The 25,603-nt window shown below is 34.9% G+C and overlaps 1 protein-coding gene across 6 annotated transcripts in view; it reads right to left on the bottom strand.

Moving 5' to 3' along the window:
* Positions 1 to 8,131: 8,131 nt before the first annotated feature.
* The window catches only part of dnc (phosphodiesterase dunce), a 562,555-nt gene continuing 545,083 nt past the window's right edge, over positions 8,132 to 25,603 (bottom strand). For all 6 annotated transcript variants that reach the window (XM_089096264.1, XM_089096265.1, XM_089096266.1 and 3 more), the window contains 2 exons: positions 19,072 to 19,254; positions 8,132 to 15,856 (listed from right to left, as the gene is read on the bottom strand). In XM_089096264.1, the coding sequence (XP_088952390.1) occupies positions 15,611 to 15,856; positions 19,072 to 19,254 (429 nt within the window). In that variant the 3' untranslated portion in view covers positions 8,132 to 15,610. The remainder of the gene's footprint in view (positions 15,857 to 19,071; positions 19,255 to 25,603) is intronic.

Genomic DNA, 25,603 nt, shown 5'->3' with positions numbered 1-25,603 from the left:
TCTGCTTGATATATTTATATAAAACTTAGAAAACCCCCTCGCCCTCTCTCTCTCTCTCTCTCTCTTCTGAAACATTTCTAGTGTTGACATAAGCACCGCGAGAAAACTTCGCAGGGGGATAAGTGCTACAAGGAACTCTGTTTTTTACCATGGTAATATTCCTCATTTTCCTATTTTCAAACATTGTTTCTCAGAGGGGTCATTGCCATATCCCCTTTTGGAGTCTATGGGTGTTAGAGTCCCCTTAGCATGTTTTTTTTTAACAAGAAGGTAGGGAAGTAGCAACAGCTTTGAACTAGAAACATGCAACGAACAAGTTGCTTTGACGTAAAAACTTGAAAACTTGCTTATTTTCAGTATGTTTTGCCTTCAAAATATCAAGTGGTAACTAGTAACTTTTTGGTAGCAAGTAGTAAGTCTGGTAAAATACCAAGTAAGTCTGGTAATCAGAGGCAACGCTATAGCGTTGCCTATAGTAAAGGCTATACGGCTCCAATGTTTTATTATTATTATTTATTATTTTTTTCCCCAGAGGCACTTCATATGGAACGGGTTGTCGTAGAAGCTTCAAACGGGGCTCATTCGAACTGAAATCAAGAGCTCTAGTGCCAGTGTTAATATTCAAAAGTGATTGGAGGGCACCTAGCCCCCCCCCCACGCCCATCATTCCCCCAAAAACATCCAATCAAAATTTTGAGATAGCAATTTTGTTCAGCGTAGTTGATTTCCAGATAGAAAATATATTTTTGAGGAGAATACTCCCCCACAACCCTCAGGGTAAGGGTTTTAAGTTATGCCCTGTGGGCATATAAGGTTTTTATAGAATGCGTTGCCGTAGAAACTTCAAAACAGGCTCATTCGATTGGAAATTAAAGGGCTAGTGCCCTTTTTAATAGTCGACAGTGATTGGAGTTTAACTAGCCCTCCTCCCCCCCCCACGCCCATAATTTCCCCAAACACATCCAATTAAAACTTTCAGATAGCCATTTTGTTCAGCGTAATTGATTTCCGGATATAAAATATATTTTTGAGGAGGACACTCCCCCACAACCCTCAGGGCAAGGGTTTTAAGTTATGCCCTGGGGGCATATAAGGTTTTTATAGAAGGCGTTGTCGTGGAAACTTCAAAACAGGCTCATTCGATTGGAAATTAAAGATTCGATTGGAAATTAAAGGGCTAGTGCCCTTTTTAATAGTCGAAAATGATTGGCGGGCACCTAGCCCCCCCCCCCCCCCGTGCCCACCAGTCTCCCAAACACATCCAATCAAAATTTTGAAATAACCATTTCGTTCATTGTAGTTTATTTACAGAAAAAAAATTTATTTTTGAGGAAGATACTCCACCACCAGCCTACGGGCAAGGGTTTAAAGTTATGCCCTGGGGGTACATAAGGTTTTTATAGAACGTGTTGTTTTAGCATCTTCAAAAAATGCTCATTCGAATGGACATTGAAGGGCTCGTGCCCTTTTCAATAGTCGAAAGTGATTGGATTGCAACTCGCCCCCTTGCCCCCCCCCCCACGCCCATCATTTCCCCAAACACATCCAATCAAACTTTTCAGGGTTTTAAAGGTTTTAAGTTATGCCCTGGGTCGAAAGTGATTGAAGTGCAGCTAGCCCCCCCCCCCCCACGACCACTAGTCCCCGAAATATATCCAATCAAAATTTTGAGGTATCGATTTTTTTCAGCGTAGTTGATTTTCAGATCGAAAATATATTTTTGATAAGAGCACTCCCCGACAACCCTCAGGGAAAGTATTTTAATTTGTGCCCTTGGGGCATAAAGTTTATTTAAGAAGGGGTTGCGGTAGAAACTTCAAAACAGGCTCATTTAATTGGAAATTAAAGGGCTAGTGCCCTTTTTAATAGTCGAAAATGATTGGAGGGCACCTAGCCCCCCCTCACGCCCCGCCGTCCCCCCAAAGACATCCAATCAGAATTTTGAGATAGCCATTTTGTTCAGCGTAGATGATTTCCTGATAGAAAATATATTTTTGAGGAGGAAACTCCCTCACAACCCTCAGGGCAAGGGTTTTAAGTTATGCCCTGGGGGCATATAAGGTTTTTTTAGAAGGCGTTGTCGTAGACACTTCAAAACAGGCTCATTCTATTGGAAATTAAAGAGCTAGTGCCCCTCTTAATAGTCGAAATTGATTGGAGTGTAACTAGCCCCCTTCCCCCCCCCGCCCCTCTTGTCCCGCAACACATCACATCCAAATTTTGAGATAGCCATTTTTTTCAGCGGAGTTGATTTACAGAGAGAAAAGATATTTTTGAGGAGGATACTCCCCCACCACCCTCAGGGCAAGGGTTTTAAGTTATGCCCTGGGGGCATATAAGGTTTTTATAGAAGGCGTTGTCGTAGAAACTTCAGAACATACTCATTCGATTGGAAATTAAAGGGCTAGTGCCCTTTTTAACAGTCGAAAGTGATTGGACTGTAACTAGCCCCCCCCCCCCCCCCACGCCCATCATTTCCCCAAACACATCAAATCAAAATTTTGAGATAGCTATTTTGGTCAGCATAGCGTATTTTAAAATTAGATATGAGGCTTTTAAATAAAAACTCCCCCAAAAACCCCAGAGCAAGAGTTTTAATTCATGACCGGTTGGTATATGCGGTTTTTTACAGAAATTTTTGTCATAGCAACCTCAAATCATATTCTTTTAATTGAAAATTAAAGGGCTAGTGCCCTTTTTAGTAGTCGAAATTGATTGGAGTGCAGCTAGCCCTCCCCCCACGTCCATCATTTCCCCAAACACATCCAATCAAAATTTTGAGATAGCCATTTTGTTCAGCGCAGTTGATCTCCAGATAGAAAATATGTTTTTGAGGAGGACACTCCCCCACAACCCTCAGGGCAAGGGTTTTAAGTTATGCACTGGGGGTATATAAGGTGTTTATAGAAGGTGATGTCGTATAAACTTCAAAAAAGGCTCATTCGATTGGAAATTAAAGGGCTAGTGCCCTTTTTAATAGTCGAAAATGATTGGAGGGCAACTAGCCCCCCCCCACGCCCATAATTTCCCTAAACACATCCAATCAAAATTTTGAAATAGCCATTTTGTTCAGCGTAAATGATTTCCAGATAGAACATATGTTTTTGAGGAGGACACTCCCCCAGAACCTTCAGGGCAAGAGTTTTAAGATATTCCGGGGGGGCATATAAGGTTTTTATAGATGGCGTTGTCGTATAAAATTCAAAAAAGGCTCTTTCGTTTGGAAATTAAAAGGGATAGTGCCATTTTTAATAGTCGAAAGTGATTGGAGGGCAACTAGCCCCCCCCCCCCCCCCCCCCCCCCCGACCATCATTCCCCAAAACACATCCAATCAAAATTTTGAGATAGCCATTTTGTTCAACGTAGTTGATTTTCAGATAGAAAACATGTTTTTGAGAAGGATAATTCCCCACAACCCTCAGGGCAAGGGTTGTAAGTTATGCCCTGGGGGCATATAAGATTTTTATAGAAGGTGTTGTCGTAGAAACTTCAAAAAAGGCTCATTCGATTGTAAATTCAAAGGGCTAGTACACTTTTTAATAGTCTAAACTGATTGGAGGGCAACTAGCCCCCCCCCACGCCCATCCTTCCCCCAAACCTATCCAATCAAAATTTTGAGATCGCCATTATGTTCCGTGTAGTTGATTTCCCGCTAGAAAATATGTTTTTGAGGAGGACAATCCCCCCCAACCCCCAGGGAAAGGGTTTTAAGTTATGCCCTGGGGGCATACAAGGTTTTTATAGAAGTCGGTGTCGTAAAAACTTCAAAAAAGGCTCATTCGATTGGAAATTCCGAGGGCTAGGGACCTTTGTAATAGTCGAAAGTGATTTGAGGGCAACTAACCCCCCTCTCACGCCCACCTTTTCCCCAAACACATCCAATCAAAATTTTAAGACAGCCATTTTATTAAACGTAGTTTTAAGTTCTGGAAATTAGGTCTTTGAGGATTACAACTCCCCCAAATCCCTCAGGGCAAAGGTTGTAATTTAAGGATTCTCCGAATCCATCATATTATTTTTTATGGAAGAGATGCTCGTATAAACTTTAGAGAGGGCTCATTTGATTGAAAATTGAAAGTTTTTGTTCACTTTTTAAGAGTCAAAAGAGATTGAAGGGCAACTAGCCCCTCTCCCTCCTCCATGCCCTAAATGCATCAGATAAAAATTTTGAGATAGACATTTCGTTAAAATAGTTCAAATTTCTGATAACAAAAAACTCCGGTGCCGACACAGCCCACGAGGGCCCAGGGGTAGGCATTGTAAGTTATGCCTTGGGGCATGACTTATTATAGGGGGCTTATAACTTATGGGACGGTGTTTCGCATGGAAAGAACGCATAGGAAATCTGTTATAATTAACCAATTATAAGGTTAAAATGCAAATTCTTTAATAGGTGCAAAATTGCTTTGGTACACAAATTCCTATTAAGGTCAATTCCAAAAAGTCCAAATCGCTTTTTGTCAGCAAGTGAAAATGTCTAAGCTCTCTTATTAGAACTATTTTTCAATCTATTCATTGTTGTCAATCACTGTCCACAATCTGTGCCCGTTGTCTTTTTTTCTAATATAAGGTTTTTATCAAGTAAGTAATCTTCTAAACTTTGAAAAATTCCTCATTCGATTTAAATTGAAAGTTCTAGATCCGTTTTTTAAATTCAAGAATAATCGGACAGTAAGTACCCCCCCCCCCCATGCCATAACAACTTGAAACCTTTTGCAATCAAAAACGAACAAAAATTAATTTAAAAAACTTTCCGAAAAATAAGTTTTTCAAAGAAAAGTAAAGGCCATTTTAAAATTAAGCTTAGCAGATACTAACACATTTTAAAATTCAAACTAAAAACGACCAAAAATTATTATTGAAGAACACATACAAAAAAAGACGAACAGAAATTAAATAAACAACCACCCCAAAACACATACAATAAGCAATAATACTAATGAATAAGTAGACCTTAAAGCGAGTAATGCTAAGATTGAATATGAAAATCAAGCTTAAAACGAAAACAAATATTTTGCTATTAAAGCATAAATGAAACTTAAAACGAATAAAAATTAAATAAACAATCAATGCGAAAAACATACAATATATATTAATGTAAATGAATAAATAAATCTTAAAACGAGTGAAACTTAAATTGAATATACAAATCAAGTTTGAATCGAATAAAAATAACTACAAACAAGAGCTTGGGTATCGTCTCACTGCAGAAGCCTAAAACCTACTGCGTCATTGGCGCTTTACTGAAAACAAATTATATTACAAATGTTTTCTTTTGTACTTAATATTGAAAATAAATATTAAAATTACAGTAAAATTTTGAACTGATGAGCTTTTAGTAATTAATATCATTATGCATCAAATATTCAGTTTAATTTATTAGTTCTTTTCAAGATTGGTCAAGACAAATGTAGTTTCACTACAAGCAAAATTTGGATACTGCCCCCTTCTTTAATTGTAAAAACCTAAAGCCTTCTGCGTCATTTGTGCTTCACTGAAAACGAATTACTCGTATATTACAAATTTATTATTTTCCAGTTATTACAGCATTGAAAATTAATATAAAAATTACAGTGAAAAAAAAAATCTTGAACTGATGGATCTTTCAACAATTAATATCATTATATATCTAATATTCAATTTGATTTTGTTTATACTTTCCAAGACTCTTCTAGAATCATATAGTTTTGCCATTTTTTTTTTACTCTGCCATTTTTTGTAACTAATCGTTTTAGTTTGTTTTGAAAACACTCTATGGCTTCTAGGCATTTCCATTTGAGCGGAAAACTGCACCTCAAACTTTGTGGAACATGCATTTTCTTGCATGAAACACCAAAATATAATAAAATGTCAAGTTTTGGAGTGTTCCACCCCTCGCAAGCAAGTGCCATTGGTATTTTTGAATCGGCATGGTCAATTTAGGGTGTGGAGGGTAGGTTAATTCTCGTAGCAGCCCCATTCCGTCGTGGTATGGTTCACATTTTCAACCACTGGTGTCCGGACTATCATATAATCAACCAAGCATGCAACTACCCCAAATCAGTATCAATAAATAAATGAAATCCAAAACGAACAAAAATTAAAATAAATATTAGAGTCAAACTCAAAACGAGCATAAATTAATGTGAGTAGGGTTCAAAACCCCTATGCTTTCTAAAAGCCAGAATATAATTTGACTTTACTGAAAAAAAATTCAAATGAGTTTACTGAAAAAAAATGTACATTGTCAATTTAATATACATATGCTGATATTTATTCCCTAAAATCTTAATTAATTTCTTGATTTCTAGGCTACTGCAGTGAGACGATACCCAAGCTCTTGTTTGTAGTTAATTTTATTCGATTCAACCTTGATTTGCATATTCAATTTAAGTTTCACTCGTTTTAAGATTTATTTATTCATCTACATTAATATATATTGTATGTTTGTTCGTATTTATTGTTTATTTAATTTCTGTTCGTTTTAAGTTTCGTTTATACTTTCAAAGCAAATTATTTGTTTTCGTTTTAAGCTAGATTTTCATATTCAATCTAAGCATTACTCGCTTGAAGATCTGTTTATTCATTTATATCATTACTTGCTGTATGCTTTTTGCTATGATTGTTTATTTAATTTCTGTTTGTTTTGGGTTTCATTTATTCTTTAATAGTAATTTCTGGTCGTTTTGAGTTTGAATTTTAACAGGTATTTGTATCTCCTGAGCTTAAGTTTAAAATGACCTTTACTTTTCTTTGAAAAACTTATTTTTCGGAAAGTTTTTTTTAATTAATGCCTTGAAAATATCAAGTGGTAACTAGTAACTTTAATCACTAGTAACTAGTGGTTAAATAAGGTATAATAAGGTAACTAGTGGTAACTGTGGTGGTAGTGGTAACTAGTAAGTCTCGTAACTTCGTTCTGAAATTGTTCAAACTTGTTTAGAACAGGCACTATATCCCTAGCAATAAATGAATTAAATATAATTAGATGGTTGATAACGCAATAGACATCTCTCCTCCGAGGAATGTCAGGATCTCTGGATGTAGGCCCAGATCTATAAATGTAGCTAGAGATCAAGGCAGAATTTTTTTTTTTGCGTAATTTCTGTTTAAATCTAAAGATTTTACCGTGCTCTGCGTCCGTCATTCTGATCTATAAAAATATTTTCTTAAATCATCCAGAATATTCAGTACGAATCCAGTGGATCAACAATCAAGGTGACTGACAAAGTTTTGTCATCAAATGAATACCCCTAAGGCATTTGATGTCCTCAACACCTATTTTCTATCCCCTCCCCCTCCAATTTGGAAGCAATACAATATAACTTATTGTTAAAGATCCTAAAGAAATTCTTGATTTTCAAGCCAATATATTTCCCTTGTTGTTCAAGCCAAGGTACGGTAATTTTCCTAAATTACCGTGTTTAGGGGTTTCGGACAAGGCGGCTCTAATAGTGTACTTCTTGTTTTGATCTGACTTTATTTTTAGGAGTTATGATTTATGATATTTCTTAGTATTGGACGTGATCGTCTCTTACTAGGCTGCTAGCTACCGCTGCAACCCGGATTTTGTTATTACTAATATCATATACATCAGGTGTGCAGACATAAAATGAAATCAAATAGAGTTACTGAATGGCAATTGCGGGAAATCAAAAGTAGATCAAGAGGTTAATGGATCCCCTAATGGCATCAGCAGACATTAGTCCCCATTTTTTATTCATCAAAGGGGTAAGATCTTATTTCTAATATCTTAATTCTTCCTTCTCAGATTATCTTTTTTGTTTCATCAAAGCTCTAAGATCTTACAGCTCACTGATCTTACAAAAAAAATCCAATATTCATGCCAAATGGAACATTGAAGAAAGAAAGTTGATGAGAATCTCGTGTAAATCCTCAGATCACTAGTCTGGGTCGAATGAAGCAAACATGTTTTTGCAAAGATGTTTGCAAAAAACAACTAAAAAAATTAGATCAGAATCCTTAGACTTACATTGAATTCGTTTTCATATAAGATCTTAAAACATTTATTTGTAAAAAAAAAGAAAAAAACGAGTCTATTGTAATCGTATGAAGAAGATCAAGATGCATTTTAATTGTTGGCAATTGAACGTCTCTAATAACTAACCGTAAACAAAAATCAAGTTTCTTCAACAAAAATATCATCTTTTATTGAATATTAAGGTACATCTCAGAAACCAACTCCATTCATTCAAAGCTGTGCAGAGAAATTTTCTTGGGAAGGAGGTGGCAATCTAAAAGGAGGATAATTTTTTTTGAAGCAAGTCCAGAAATTCCTTTAAAATTTTCTAGTCTCTTAATCATGACACCTTTTATTAAAGCATGGTCGAACATTTGAGCTAAACAGCTGGGAACAAGAAATAGAAGAATTTGGTTGCCCCAGATTATATTATAAATATCTTCAGTGATTTCACGTGAAGTTGCTGAGGTAGGAGTTTTAAAACAGGTGGTATAGAAGATGAGTCCATCAATTGGCCTCAGGTAGGAAGACGCTAAGACGACTTTAGGAGCAGTCTCAGGAGAGATGAGGATTTATCCGCGCAGAGTTGCCACCCTTAGCGATTTATCACTATTTCTAGTGATTTTTTGTATTGTCTAAACCAAAAAATCACTAAATCAGCACATAAATCACTAGACTATTGAAGAAAATCACAAGATCAACCAAAAATTACTAAAATCTAGTGATTTTTTTCCTCACCTGGTGGCAACCCTGTATCCGCGTCTAAATTTCGTTTGCACAGCTTTAACTCTAATTAAACATAATATAAAATAATTCAACGAAAAAAATACACTTAATAAATTGTCAGCTTGCTTACTGGTTTATCATGCTTTCACCTCACCTTCCTTTTCTTGTTTATATTCCACATCAAAAACAAACTAGAATTTTTTTTTATTATGAGTGGCTCAACTCTCCGTGTTTAGTACTACACATAGGCATGTCCTTGTTTTGATTTTATTTTTTTGGGGGGGAGAAGTTTTTTGGGAGGATGAGGTCAACTAAGGAGAAGATGATTGATTTGTCTATTTTAGCTATGACGTAAGGAAAAAATGCATATTCTTGTGTAAGTTGCGCTTAGGATGGGGGGGGGGGGCATCATAAGCCCAACAAAAAATGTTGGCCACCACTACTTTAAGCCATGATTGTTCAGCATAACGAAAAGTTTATATACATACCTACGTAATTTGACAACTAAGCCGCTATTTTTTGGATTTTGTTTGTGAATAAACAGAACTAACAAAACTTCCAAAAATAAAATCAATTTGAGAATGCTTATAGTATCTCTTGGTATATTTTTAGGAAGTTAAAGGGAAAATCATGGAGCATCAATTTTTATTAAAGAGCATTTTATAATTTAATTCTGTTGATTTTAGGTAATAAATGCATCTTAGTAAAACAGAGATCGTAGAAAAAATAAATCTCAGGAAATTTCAATTCCATGGATGTTAGGAAACAAAGTATGCAATTAGAGAACTAAAGTTTAAGTGTATGAGTTTAAGTCCACGGACCTAAGACCGTGCGTAAATTAAGATCCATCTTCTGATATTAGGGATCTTCAATTTTCTTCCATAACACCTATTTTCATATATTTCCTAGAACAGCTAAATTTTCTAACGTTCGTTAAATATTCTTGCCATGGCAAAAAAAAACAAAAAAAAAAACATCACAATACAAGACACAGCTGTATTTCTTCCAACCTTTTACGGACTATTCCCTCTTACAAGCTAACCTGACAAAACACAAAATTCAATTTTACACAGCTTTTAAATTGTCAATAAACATATTTGTCCTATGGAAATCATTCAACTACCAAAGAAATAATAGTGATTAATAACAATATATAATACCCGAGGATAATATTTACATATATGTTCACAAATATCAACTCTGAGTAACAAGCATTGCGGCAATTTTTGTCCTTCTCCGATCTCCAACCTCTGAGTAACAAGCCTTGCACTTATTTTTGTCCTTCTCCAACCTACTGTTACTCGTATTCTAAATCATTAGAAGACAATCATCTAACATCTTCTAGACTAAGTCATAATTAACCATTAATGCTCCTAAGGTAGGGGTGTGGTTTATTCAACGCCCTCCCTGACCCTCCCTCTTCCAACTTTTTAGGTGAAAAGTGGGGTATTGCAACTTGTTCCTCTTGTGCAACTTGTTTATCAATCCGGGTCATTTAGACCACTTTTAGACTAAGTGATGATTAGCCATGTTTAAATTTGGGCTGCGACCCTCTTATAACCTCCTCAGCATCATTCCTCCTATTACCAATTTTGTAGCTGAAGAGTAGGCGTGCTGAAGTATTTCTAAGTCGATAACCTGCAGAGATTTTCAATCTGAGTCAAACGTAATGACCCAACCTCGGTTTCTTTATAATAATAGATATGTTTACCCCACCCCCTTCCTTATTCTTCATATACAGAAGTGTCATGCAACAAAAGATTCAAACGAGTTATCGCTTTGTATTGAAGAATCGTGCTTGTACTGAACAAAATGCAAATAAACCTTTCGAAAAAACCTACCCAAGATAAATGTAGCTTTTCCGACGGGATAAAATTATTACGGCAATCCACGTAAAGAACGTGGATAAGTTCAATATAAACAAAAAAGTCACGTAGAACCGTGCAAATGTCACTAGATTAGCTTTCCAAATAGGCTGCAGCAACCCAAAAGGCGTTAAGTAGCACCCTATAAATTTTTTAATGAGCGAATGACACTGAATAACGGATTTAGGGATTTTAACTGATATCAAAGACTTTGTTTCCACAGGATAGTTGCTTCAAGGTTTTACGATACAGCACAGATAAGTTTTACATTAAAGACTTTGTTTCAAGCTACTTTTGACTCTTGTCTACTTTTGTCAGTGAAAAGAGGAGGTTTCTAATATCTACAGGACCTAAGAAGATCAGAAAAATGAAACGAACAGATAATGAATAAATAAATAAATAAATGGATCGATAGAACTCGTTTTTTTTAGAGACTGGGCGGCAAATTCAAATTTTCCAAAACATTTCATAGAGCGTTTGAATTGCTGAAAGAAAATTGCGGCAAATATGTACCAAAACACTCGAGTCGGTATCGTAACTGTTCAATGTGTATGTAAATTATTTTCTATCCAAATTCGCTAGCCGAAGCGCGATAATTAGTCGATGTTAATTATCGATAATAAACATTCGGCTTCCCCCTCCAAAATGCGATAAAAAGTCATGGCTGCAGCAATATCTGAAGCCTTGTAGTAAGCGAATCAAAGCCCATAATAACTGAAAGTTTCAAAATGCGTTTTGAAGTAAATTTTTAATTTACTAATTTAATTATTAAAGTAAATTATTATTAAATTTAATTATTAAAGTAAATGAATTAATAAAGTAAATTATTAATTTAGTTTTAATTTTTAATTTGAAGTAAATTTGAAGTAAATTGACTTTAATATATTCATTTGGTGCATGGCATTCAAATGTAAAATCTTGTTTACAGAGAGGCGATTGTCAGATGGAACCTTTGAATGCCATGCACCAAATGAATATATTAAAGTCAACGACATTAAGCTCAAACAATTTGTTTTTCTGAAGCGCTTTACCACTTCCACCTAATGAAAAATAATTTTATTGAAACCATAAAATCTTAACAGCTAGATAGATTTAGCGTTTTTTAAAATATTACCAGCTACATTTATTCAATATAGACGTATTTTATAACAGCTTTCGACAAAGGATATTTCTTAGATTAATGTTGATCTTGAGTTGTTTTTTATAAAATGGCATTTATGGAAACATTTTTTTTCAATTTAAGCTCAAATCTCACTCAGTACGCTTATTTACCTAGCAAATTTTCTTCCTTGAGCGTCCACACTTTATGAATTCAAGATATTTGCCAAAGAACTCCGCCTTTTCTGTGAAAAAGCTGATCGTTTGCATTACAACGTTTTTAAACGTTGGAAGAAAACGCTTACTTGGTGGTACGTTTTCACTAGCCTGAAGACTAATGATTCATAATCACATTGCAACGATTATTCAAGGTTAAAATTATAGAGTTATAGATTGGTCAATAGGAGTTATAGAGTGGTAATAGGAGTGGTAATATAGAGTGGTAATAGGTAATAGGAGTTATAGAGTGGAGTTATAAGTTATAGAGTGGTTAATAGGACTTAGTCTAAAATAGGAAAGGTTTCTTAATCCAATAAGTCAATCTTAGCCTAAATTCATGCTATAATCAGACAATCACAATATTATGCACAAATGATAAGGGTTTTAGCATTTACGAGTCTGGTTTTCCCTATTACCATTACCATATTTTATTAACCATATTTATTAACCAATTTACCATATTTTACTATATAAAATATGGAATTACCATATTTTATTAACCAAGTAGTGAGTGGTTTACCGTATTTACCGTAACAAACGTACCGTAAACGTGTTCGTACCGTAACGCACGAACAAATAAAACATTGCAACTGCTTCGTACACTATTCATATAATGGGGAAACCATATTATTGGGATGTTACATGAGATGGTAATTTGTTGTATTCATTTCGTATAAAAATTATTTTTCACACCTTATTAAAAACAAAATTTCTATCACTTGTTACAAAAATTTCAGGTGCACACCTAACAGACACGATATAAATAATATTAGACTGTCACACATATGCATATAAATAATTGTGAAATTCTGAGTGTGTCAACAATTTTACAGAACGCTTTCAGTTATTTTTCAATTTCAGTTCACTATTTAGCTTTAATCTTTCAAAATTCAGTTCAGTCTATATTCGAATATATGAATAGAGAGAGAAAGAAGAATTGAGGGGAAGGGGGAAAGAAGCAACTTCCAGGGTTGACTTTCGCGATTAACTGAGACAGATTAAGAACTGAATCAAGTTTAGTCTGATCATGATTTTAGTTTATAGGCACTGAAACTCTTTAACAACAAAATATATATTTTGAATCACTGGGAATAGTATCTCGCAATGGACTAACATCGTAACAAATAATCTGAGGTATATGTGATGTATAATGTTAAAGCTAAAAGTCTACATAATTATAGTTAAAAGCACTATTTATTTTGTTCATTTACTTTCCAACACTGGAAGGCTAACAAAGTATATAACTGGTAGTAGTTTGACCTTGATTTCTACTTAGAAGCTACCTCACATCTCACTTTTACTGGGTTGTCGCCTGACGTTTTACAATTTTTTTTTCCATTCTTTTTCTAATTCTTATTCTATTCTATTTCTCCCTCTAGTATAGTCCATTCCAATTCATTGTTTCTTTGGATTACTATCTGTTTCAATCCTAAGAAAGTATATTTTAGACCCCACACTTTCAAAATTTCCATAGAGGGCCTTTCAGGAAAATATGGAAAAAGTATTTAAGCCAACTGACCTCCCTTTTCTTTAAGGAACACATTTTGGACTAAGTGTACAAAATATGTTTTGATGGAGTGACATATGGCTTAGCTTGAAAAGTATTAATAAATGCTTTTTAAAGCAAAATCAGGAGTAATTTTGAGATTTAAAGCAATCAGGAATAAAAGACGAACTTAAAATGAACGAAAAAAGCTTTCATTAATACTGGACCTCCGGTATTAAGGCTAATACTCCCTAGGATGTAAAATCGTAGTATTCCTTCGATGGTGTCAGGTGGCGTTACGTTACCAGGTGGTGATTAATACAAGCCTTAGAGGGGCTTGATCAACACGGCCCTATAAGGAGCACCTGACACCATCTTAATTAATCATTAATTGATTCATTAATTAATCATTAATTAATCATTAATCTTAATTAATTACTCCTTTCGCCTTCACTTGGCCAGCTTCACCTGAAAACGCAAGTGAAGATGCAAAGACACTTACTCAGATTTGTAAACATTAATTTGATCTATATACCCAATATTGAGCATTACTTGAGTCAACAGTAGCAGAATTAGTGGCAACTGCGCATGACACTATAGGGAACATAACCGGGTTGTGATAAGATCAGGTAAGGTTGTTAAAACCCAAAAAAGCGATAAATAAGAATATCAAGAATATAAGAAGAAAATTGAATTTAGGAGTTCCTAAAAGATAATTAAGGATTTCTTAAAAACTAATTCGGAATTTCTCAGAAGCACAAGTAATTTTGTGAACCAGTTGACACTGAAGAAAAGAACGATCATGAATATATGTGTTGGCTTGTATATTAAATTGATGCCATCTGTAGAAAATTTTAGGGACTGGCATATATCATTGGATCCTGAAATATAAAAATCAGAATTTCTGAGAAAATAGTTTAGAATTTCTCAAAAAAATCTTCAGGACAAAATTAAGGCTTTCTCAGAAGTCACAACGATCTTACAAACCTGTTGACATCTAAAAATAAAATAAATATCCTGATTCCTTATAAGATAATTTGCGAATTCTTCAAAAAATTATTAGGAAATTTCAGAGGCTACAACAATTTTGCAAACCAGTTGACACTGAAGAAGAAAATGATCATAAATGTACGTGTTGCCTTGCATATTAAATTGATACCATCGATATGTAAAATATGTGGAGTGGCGTGTATATTACGAAATTTTTTGGTACGGCGGCAACCTATATTTCTCAGAATATAGTTTAGAATTTCTAAGAAAAAATTTTCAGAACAAAACTAAGGACTTTTCAGAGGTCACAACGATCTTACAAACCTGTTGATACTTAAACGAAAACAAAATATCCAGATTTCTCATAAGGTAATTGAGGATTTTTCAGAAAATTATTTAGGATATCTCAAAAGTTTCAGCAATTTTGCACACTGACGACAAGTGAACCTGAAACAGGTGACACTGAAGATGAAAACAGACATCAGTGTAGGTGTTGGTTAATGTTAAATTGGCGCAGTCTTCAGAAATTTGATGGACTGGTGCCTGTCATCGAATCCCAAGGAGGAGGGGGGGGGGGTGATTTTTTAGTTCCCTTATTCATATTTATGACAACTATATAACAAGTATTATTCGAACAGAGATTCTTACTTTCCCATACAAATATTAAATAAAAAACACGTAGGGGAATATTTACTGAGGAAACACATTTAAATATATAGCATAAGGTCTGAATATCATCGAAATCTTATTGATTTCCGGCAAGGGCTTATCCAGGATTTTTATTCGGGGGTATTTTGTCTCGGGAAGGGGAAGATCACAAAAAAACTCAAAGAATTCGTCATAAATGTGTTTGTATGCATTTTGTTACGTTTTCTTGAGTCGGACAAAAATTTCGGGGGGGGGGGGTTCAAAGCCGATAACCCCCCTGGATACGGCCTTGATTTCAGGTTACTAAATATCCTCTATCACTATAAATACAAGTCACTGAATGTATAAAAAAATACATATATTGCGAATAAAAGATAGACTTCTATGTGGTTAACAGTCTGAAAATTGTAAGTAGTACGAGCACGCGCTGTTCCACACTGTACTCGTTGCTTCGCATTGTCATCAATTCCATCTCAGAATCTATTTTATATCTTCTCTTTTGAAACAAGTTATTGACCGTTATTAACGTATTAACGTCATCGCACGGGGATTATAACGTTGCAGCCCTTCACATGGATGGCTTTACGATCACATGAAATCATTTTTATGTACCATAGCTAAGAAAAGTCATCATCACTTTCTCCTTCTTCTAATGTTATTTGAAACTGTATTTTGTCACTTGGATTGGTTTGTGGTTCTGTCACAATAGAGGGTTCTGAGTCTTGAGGAGGACTGGGTGGAATCATACTTGCATACCACTCACGATTCTCCTCTAGTGTGTCGAGTATATGTTGTGCATCCGGATGAACAAGGTCAGCCCATGTTTCCCACAGAGGATGAACGATGTAGTCCATAAAACCAACCTGAAAAACATAAACCATATTAAATAGAAATGATCAGAACTAACTTTGAAAGGTAAAAATATACGTAGAAACATATTAGAGGACTAAATTCGAAAAACACAAAAACCGGAAAACTGTGTGAAACATACAAAATTTATGGGAGAATCGCATAAACAACAGTATTCGAGGAGAGTGGCCCTTAAGCCACTCACTCTGCTTTACAGGCCTCCTGACAGTGGTTATTAGAAGGATCTATCTTTCTCAAAAATCATTTGGAACTTGGTTTAGTCATTAGGTAGCCTATATACGTTTCTTATGAATGCAAAATAAAACGTAGTTTAAAAAATAATGTGAATTAGGACAGTTGAGCAGAAAAGTGGAGTTTTAGGAATTATGCTTTCTCGGAGTCACCGTAAGATTAACTCTTGTGCATATTTAGGAGTATCTGATATTTCTTCGTCAGGCAAAGCCCCCTCGTCTCCCAATGAAAATGCTAATAAATGACTCTTACCGTACATATTCAGGGCCATTGAGCGAAAGACTGGTCCCCAAGGAAATATTTGTTCACCTCTGTTCCCCACCCCCTATTTTTTTTTTAGAGTACCAGCCCAAGTAAGCTGACAGGACATAGCAGTGGCTTGGGGAATTGGGATCTTCCTCTGACCTTCCAGGAATTATATTTTTAGGTTACACATCACAGCGTTAATTTTTGTAAACATTTTGACATTAGATCCCTTTTTGATTTTGAATTTTCTATTCAATGAAAAAGAAATTATACAAGCTTCTAAAACAAAGGTATACGATTTACAAATTAGATGATTATATTTAACATGTAATGCATATTTTTGTATTAAACTTAAACTTAAAAAAAACTTTTTCGCATGCTGACCATAGCCTGCGTTGTGCAGGTACCAATCTTCTCATTCAATGCCTTTGGCCAGGAGTGTAATGCGTGGTTGGGGACAAATCATCCGACATTTCCCGTGTTTCCCCCCATATTCCTCCAGGTACCCATTTATGGTTGGGTTGATTCTGGCTGAGCTTGCAGAATCACACTAATGACCCTCGTTCCAAAGAAAATAACCAGTGAAGCCAGGACGCGAACCCCTGACTTGAGGATTTCAAGTGCAGAGCGCTAACCACTCGGCTAGGACAGCTCGTATTTAAAACAATTTCTCAGGAGGACCCTTCAAGGCTTAAATTTTGATGTTTTATCCCCATCCTTTATCGTATCCCTGGTCGTGTGCATATTAGATTAGACATAGTATATTTTCAAGGATGTAGAGAACGTGATGTAACAACTGCTAAGAATATAGTCGTATTTAAATGTTTCCACAAAATTCCTCCTTAATCTTTAAAGGGGTGCCACAAGACTCTTGAAGTTAGTATATAAAGATGATTCGTATCGTGTATGCAACATCATACCTCACCTGTGGTAATACAAAATGTGCTTTGTTGCAGAAAATTAACTCTACTGGACAGAAAAAGTTTACTGGACTTACAGAATTTGATAAAAATACACAATCGCCTTTTTGTCCAGAATCTCCATAAAACAGATGGAGCGATTAAATTTAATACATAAGAAGTAAGAAATCTATAAAAGAAAAAAAAAGAGTCTGCATAACTTTGAATAAAACGTATAAATTAGTTTTACTATTTGGAATCATCACATCCTTTTTTCATCCCACAACTTTATGGTATTTTTAAATATTTTTTTTTACTGTGACAATTTTTTATCATGATTCTTTTATTCTAAAAGAATTTTATTGTTACAACTGAAAAAGAAGTAAAAATCAAAGCTCCTTCCCCCTTTGCGTCTATAAGACAAAGAAAGAATATTTCTTGCACCGACATTCCCAACGTGGGGCGCAGGCTCCACTGGTGGGGTATGGCAATATTTTGGTAGGTTATAGGCAGGACATGCCCCCTTCGGCTGACTATACTTCTGACCCAAAATAAAAAAAATACATTTTAAATGTGAATGATGTCAATTCAAATGCATTTAAAAAGTGAAAAAGAGGCGTGATAGTATTCCAATGACGTTTTACAATGTATAAAAAGTGCTGTTTTCCGACAATATTTTTCATTAGCATATTATAGTCCTAGAGGACGAGCCAAAAAAGATACTAAGTTAATGGCCTTTAAGATTCCCTCAGGTGAATACACGTAAAATGTTGAATAACAAAATATAAATATCACGAGACTGCATCAGGATTTTAGAAATGCCTACTTGGGGCATGGCACAAAATCTGTTGGGAACCACCGTTCTAGCGTAAGAAGATGGAGCAGAGCATAAAAGTAGGAAAAGTGACGTACATGGACCCTATTGACTGTCATCATAAGGTGAGGGAATTTACCCAGGCCTTGCAATCTACGAAATTACCGTCGCTTATGCTTCGCAACTTAAAAACTGATACAACAAAGGATTAAGATGAATACCTGGGTAGGAGCTTGTATCATGCTTGATATCAACTTTATTCTGCTGTAGCTATTGTCACTTCTGCCGTAGTTAGTATACTAAATATTACAATTTTACTATTTAATTTTACATTGTTTACTATCATTATTATACTATTAACTATTAATTAACTATTAACTATTAATTAATATTAATTATTTTAATATATAAACTAATTATATAAACATTAACTATTAATATATAAAATACTATTTGTGGCAGGCCCATTAGAATTGCACCCTAAGTAGCAGAGCAAAATTACTTCCCAAATCGAATAAATTCAGACAGCAAATAATTTACATAATTAATATTGTAAAAATGGTTACAAATATATTTTGATAATTTTAACAAACAATTTAACAATAATTCGATATGATATAATACAGTACTATTATTCAGACTAAAGATTCAAACTGTTATGCAGAAAATAAATAAAGCTGAATTCTTGTTGAATTTTGGTAATTGGTGAGCATCTATTGTAGATGAACAGCTGACAGAAGAACAACTGCCCCCTCTCTATATTTTGATAAATAACTTTTTTCAATTTTTAGTAAAAAAGCCCCATCCCATCCTAGATCTTGAAAATAACTACGTTTATGTCTCCAATAAAAATATCACTTGCCTTCCAATATTTTCATGAATTAGCTAGATTTGTGGTGGGGGAATCTCGGGGGTTCCCAAGGTAAGCATAAATTAAGATCACTGTTCCAATTTTCCATATTCCCATTTTCAATGCAATGCCGTAGCAGTGAGAAGAGGTAAAAACTAGAAAGCCTACCTGCGATTTTTCTATTGTTGTATCATTCCTGTCGCACATAGGGGATATCTCATATCCTTCTATCCTTTCTTTGTCACCCTGTTGGAAAAATTCCTCCATTACAAGTTTGACCCAAGATTTGTACAATTCCAATGACTTTGTTGGATTACTAAGGTCAGCACAGTGGATCATGTTTTGAAGAACCTGGAAAATAAGACGTTAGCTATTGACACTGGACAAACACAAGAATTTTGATGTCACAAAGCGATATACACTAGGTAGCATACAACACAGACTTAGGAGATTTTCAAAGATCAGAGGCGCTGTCTCTTTACCTCCCTTCCTTTTCAAACCTTCAAACCGTTTGAATGTCATTTGCATAACATTGAAAACTATATGTGTGTTGAACAGTTTGGTTTTAGTTGTCAAAACACCGACAGCAATGGGAAAATAAGCTAGAACAAAAATTTAACACATATGCCATCTAGCAGGTTAGGTTCAGTTGCATGACCACCTATGGGTAGAGACAATTTATCTTAGTTAATTAAGCAATAAAAATTGGCTAACAGATACAACATACTGAAGTGCATGTCAAAACCAAAGCAAGCACAAAAGACAAAACCCCCAACAATTGTCATATAATGACTTTCACCGTGTCTGTATTGCTGCCTTTGTTGCAATACCTTTGTTGCAGTACCTGGGAGGTACTGAGTGAACTCAGGAGCTGTCATTACCTCTCAGGTAATGACAGAGCCAAAAGTTCTTAGGACATAAAACAATAGACTTTGAGAAGCCACGCTATAGGTGTGCAACACACCAACTCTGACACATGTGGAGTGTATGAAGATATACACCACTTCGTCTTTAGCTGTCGAAAATACGACAAGTAGAGAGAAATATTAAGGAATTTCTGTGAGAAGTCATTTAAAGCATTCACAATAGGTACACAACGGCTATAGACAGTCGAATGAATGCAGTGATGGAGACCCGTAAAGCGGGTAATTGTTATCTAAATTGATCGATGAGCGTGGTTTCCCATTGAACTTACAATATTTAAACTGTTGCTTTTTGCGGTTTAGGGGGGAGGTACCTAGGTTATGTTAGGTTACGTATTTAATATATGCTATGCTTTGCCCCCCTATCCCCCTAATGTGCAAATATTTAGCCCAAATTTGTTTCTAAACTATTATATATACATCCTATTTTTTTGTATTAGCATTAACCAAACTTGACTTCTTTAGTGTTTACCATTAAGCGGAAAAGTACCTCTTGATGTTTAATACACAATTGTTGAACGCCTGATAGATTAAGGAAAATACAATCTTCTCTCTGAAAAATTCCCCCCCCCCCTAAAAAAAAAACAGCAACAAAACCTTCTGTTGAGACAAAACTTAGCTATGACAAAACTTCTATTAGACAAAACTAAGCTATGTACAACGTTGTGGAATTAAAGATTGAAACGGAAGTTACCCCAAAAATATGATTCATAAAAAAATTGTAAATTATTGCCCATACGGGGGGGGGGGGGTAGGGGGCTATCATTTTAAACTATAATATCTCTTTTTTTATTGAAAGCAGGGATGCCAAAAATATATATATTTTTTTTCATTTAAAGTGGAGACGGAAAAAAATTATATCAAATTCCCTTGGAAACCACTGAAATATTTTGATAGACCCAAGGCCCCTCATTGGGACTTGTTCATTGTCTTGGCTATTTTGCGATTTCTCATAGGCTACTGGCCTAATTTGGGTTTTGTGTGTGCTCCCTTTTAATTAGATTCTTTGGATCTTATTGAATGCCACGGCGAATCTATCACTCAGTTTTCCAGTAATTTTAGGTATATCTGAATTTCGACATTTTTGTTGTTGCCTACCCCTTTACTCATACCCTCAAATTTTTTTTTTCGAGGAACACTAAGCTGTTTAACGTTATTTTGCGTGTTTGTTTGAACCATATAGTAACCTAGTTAATTACTAAGTAAATTATTTTTTTAATGGAAAGCTGAGACGGTATCCTATCAAGGTGGTATCCAGGGAGGGGGTAGGGAGGTATTACATTTAAGTGATAATATCTCTTTTTTTTATTGAAAGCAGGGATGCCAAAAATTTAATTTTTTTAATTTAAAGCAGAGACGGCATCCTATCAAGGTGGTATCCAGAGGGGGGGGGGTAGGGAACTATCATATTTAAATGATAATATTCCAATTTTTTTAAAGCAGGGATGCCAAAAAGTTAATTATTTTTTTTTATTTAAAGCAGAGACGGTATCCTATCAATATGGTATCCAGAGCGGGGGGGGGGAGGGGGTAGGGAGCTATCATATTCAAATGATAATACCTCTAATTTTTTTTTGAAAGCAGGGATGTCAATAAGTTAATTATTTTTTTTATTTAAAGCAGAGACGGTATCCTATCAAGATGGTATCCAGAGGGGGGGGGGATATGGAGTTACTATACTTAAGTGATGGTACCTTGATTGTTTTTTTTTATTGAAAGCAGGGATGCCAAAAAGTTGAAAAGTTGACAAATATTAACAAGATTTTCGTGAGTTATATTTGATACAGCAATTGTATAGTTTTATCGTCCAAAGGGAAAGGGACACATGCGTTCAACTCGTTTTTTTCCTTATTGATGAAGCGAGTTTACTGTGAAAACATTCATTCATAAGTACCGGGCAGATTCACACTAAAACGAATTGGCGTGACGAAAGCGATATCGACATACCCACCTAACGTTGCGCTCGAGTGACAATGGCGCCCTTGGTCCAGTGCCCAAGTTACATTAAAAGGCCAGGTAATAATAAAAGCTTTCAATTTGGAAGGTTCAAGAGGAGTCTTTGACAGTCTTATGACCTCAGGGCACTAGATGTTGCAACGTTCTTACATATCTACAGTGGTTTAAAAAATTCGATCACCCCACAAATGATGACCAAAAATATGCACAAATATAACAAATGCAACATTTGGAATATTGTAACACTTTTTTCAAAGCCTTGAAGAAAAGCAAAAAAGGCTAAATACCCCTAAATAGAATTGAAAGCTATTTTAAAAAGAAATTCTTTGGAGATTTCCATGGATATGAACATAGCAGAAGCTTTGAACCTGGGTGATTTGGTAATTTTTGTGAGCATTTGGAAATCAAAGCTTAAACTCAATAATTGATACTAAGTCTCCTAACATTTTGCTTGGATTAAAAGTGACGAACTAGGAAGAAAATCTCAACATATTCCTGGAGCTACTTCAGTCTGCATATTATTTCGTTTAATTACATTTAAAACGGATGAGCTTTTTATTTTTTACCTTAGAAAATAGCTGGCACTTCATTTTTCCTCATACCGAATAAACCATTAAGTGTTTTTTGTTTCATTGTAATTGAAGTGTTCTCATGCGAAGTGTTCATCATGTATTTTTCAGTCTGATAAATTTACTCCTTTTAGATGCGGTTTACAATTTAGCTGATATTAGGTATTTATGAGATTATAATTTGGAATGAATCCCCTAAAGAAAAAATGAATAATGTCCAGAAGAGCAGCCAATAGCAATAAAAAAGCAGCAGTTCAGCCTTAGCCTACATGACATATATTCTATAAAGAAGCCAAAAAAAAAACTTTTCGGATGCTGGCGGTGTGCCGCCGACATCTTACCGTCGGTGCGGTGGCGGCGCGCTGTTTTTGGCCCCGCCGCCGGTCTTACCTTATCGGCGCGGCTCCGGGGTCTACTCTGTACCTCCCTAGGATTATTTTTTTTAAGGCTGTCACTTTTGCATCAACACCATCTGTAAGCTGCACAGTCCAAAGGGTACTCCCAGCGACATAAACACTAGTAGAAAATTTTGTTCGCTAGGCCGACGCTCATACATAAGTCTCCTACTTCCTCATTGTATCACAATATCTTTTGTATGCTCATATCCAAATTATAAAGCTGACATCATGAGCAGTTGCCAGATGGGGCGCATTTGCTCCATTTACGCCATTTGGCCGCTCCTTTTGAGGCTGTTGTGCAAAATGGCGGTTTTGGCGCATTTTCCTTTCTGTTGGATTACAAAGTGGATTTGAATCGACAATTTCTAAGCATTGAAGAATAACTTAATCTCTTAGGAATAAAAATTATTTTTGATTGATTACTGGTGTACTGTGGGAGCTTGAAATGTAATGAGAATTTCTTGAAGAAGAGGTTTTTTTGTTAAAATTAAGGAAGAATAGTAATATTCTTAAAATTACTTCCGATTCTGGCTTATTTTTACATTAACCTTTTAAATTGACTACTTTTTGGTCATTTAATTTCTACTTTCTAACTTTATTTTCCATTTTCTAATTTCAATTTTCAATTTTGATTTCCAACTTGCCAAACAAAAATTCAATTTTAGATCTTGATAGTGAATATTTTTTAACCCTTTTTATATTCTTACTATGCTACCATTTCATTATTTAATCTTGTGAATGTAATTTTATTTGTGCTTACATTTTGCTTTTGGAAGGCTTAAGGCACTAGTTCAATTATAAATTCTTCTTTATTTTAAGAGAGGAAAGAAACGGGATCCAAGGGAAAGCTGAAGAAAAAGTATATTATTCATTAAGAAAAAATAATAAAACAAAGAAGTATTTCTTAGCCAAATGGACCCTTATTTTTCTCAAAATTGTCCTAATTAGATGGTTCTTGGAATTTTAAATATGAATGTAGAATTATAAATTAAATTATAGTTCAATTATAAATTCTTCTTTATTTTAAAAGAGGAAAGAAACGGGATCCAAGGGAAAGCTGAAGAAAAAGTATATTATTCATTAGAAAAAAAAAAGCGATGAAGTATTTTTAGCCGACGGGACCCTTATTTTTCTCAAAATTGTTCTAATTAGATGGTTCTCGGAATTTTAAATATGAATTTATAAGATCTAAGTTCATTTTTTTCTCTCTTTAAAAATTTTTCCTAAATTTCTTTAGAAGGGAACATTGGTGGAACTCGACCATGCACTTGACCAAGAAGAAATGGATTAAGGACCATGACTGTCAAAACAGGGTACGGCTATTACGCAACGCACCTAATAGATTATCTTATCAAGCTTTATACTATTCATTAGCGATACCCTTCTTTTCCGTCTCTCCAAGAAGTCAAATATTTTACTCTTCTCTCTAATCTCCTATATTTGTCTTGTTTTGCTGAATAAAAAAAATCTTAAATTTCTAAGAAATTGAGGTAGTTCTCCCAACCAGTCCCCAGTATCCTGGTAAGTTAAATATGTCGATGCAAATGCTGCTACTTTTAGATAGAACTTTGGACGGGTAGTCTTTTCACTGGTTCTTGGCTGATACCCCCTAGAAAATTTCTCCCAGATAATTCCCTCCTGATAAATTCCCACCCAGAAAATGTCCTCGGTGGAAAATCTCCTCCGTAGACGATAACTCCCTCTAATCCCTACCCCCTTAAGTAGATTTCAGCAGCCAAAGGGAAAGTATGACAAATAAAAAGAATTAAAAAGAGAAGGAATTTAGGAATATTCTACCTGTTGAACCTATGTATTGAACCTATGTTGAACTTGTTCTAGCTTTATTGCAAAATACAAGTGAAATAGGTTTAGAATATCCTATAGGATTTATTTTTTATTCTTGTGTCTTAATCCTTTTTCCGTTTTTTTGGAGGGGGGGGGGTGAGTTATCATAAAAGGGGAAGATAAGGACTGAAGAAAATAATTTAAAAACATGAAATTCGTGGCAAGTGTCATCCGACCACCCTTTTCCTTTCTATTTAATAAAATTAATGTTTAAGATTTAAACTAAGACCCTTATCCCTTTCTCTAATTAAATTAAAAAAAACAAGTTTTTTTTAACTGAAAGTAAGGAGCGACATTAAAATTTAAAACGAACAGAAATTATTCCGTATATGAAAGGGGATGTCCCCTCCTCATCGCCTCGCTCTTTACACTAAGGTTTGACTCTGTCTCACAACTTTATTTTTTAAAACAATAACAAACTTTAGCGTAAAGAGCGAGGTGACGAAGAGGGGACAGCCCCTTTCATATACGGAATAATTTATGTTCGTTTTAAGTTTTAATGTCGCTCCTTACTTTCAGTTAAAAAAACTTATTTTTTTATTTAATTTCTGAACGTTTTTGAATTAATGCAGCTTTGATTTTGGCTCACCGTACATGAATAATTGAAACGAAATTTGCATATTAATTTTACTGTTTTTTGGCTAAATGGCTTTCTCGAAATTTTGTTCTGACGTAACTTACGAATTAACTTACGTAACGAACTCCTATATTCGTATATTTTTATAACTTATATTAGGGAGTTTGCCCCCTAGTCAATACCTCGCTTTTTACGCTAAAGTTCAAATTTTGTTTTTATTCCTGAAGGAGGACCCCTTAATCACACATGTCGTTGATTAGAATAAATAGCTCTGATGAAAGTACAAAAAAAACTTCAGCGCAAAGAGTGAGGTAATGAATAGGGGGCGAACCCAGTCATATACGTAATAATTTCTGTCCGTTTAAGTTTTGATGTTGCTCCTTAGTTTCAGTTGAAAAAATTGTTTTTTTAATTTAATTTCTGACTTTTTTT

Source organism: Artemia sp. Qi Xiang Cuo, chromosome 11 (genome assembly GCF_049724085.1).
Source record: "Artemia sp. Qi Xiang Cuo chromosome 11, ASM4972408v1, whole genome shotgun sequence".
Taxonomy (NCBI): Eukaryota; Metazoa; Arthropoda; class Branchiopoda; order Anostraca; family Artemiidae; genus Artemia; species Artemia sp. Qi Xiang Cuo.
This window is presented reverse-complemented; position numbering and strand designations above follow the sequence as displayed.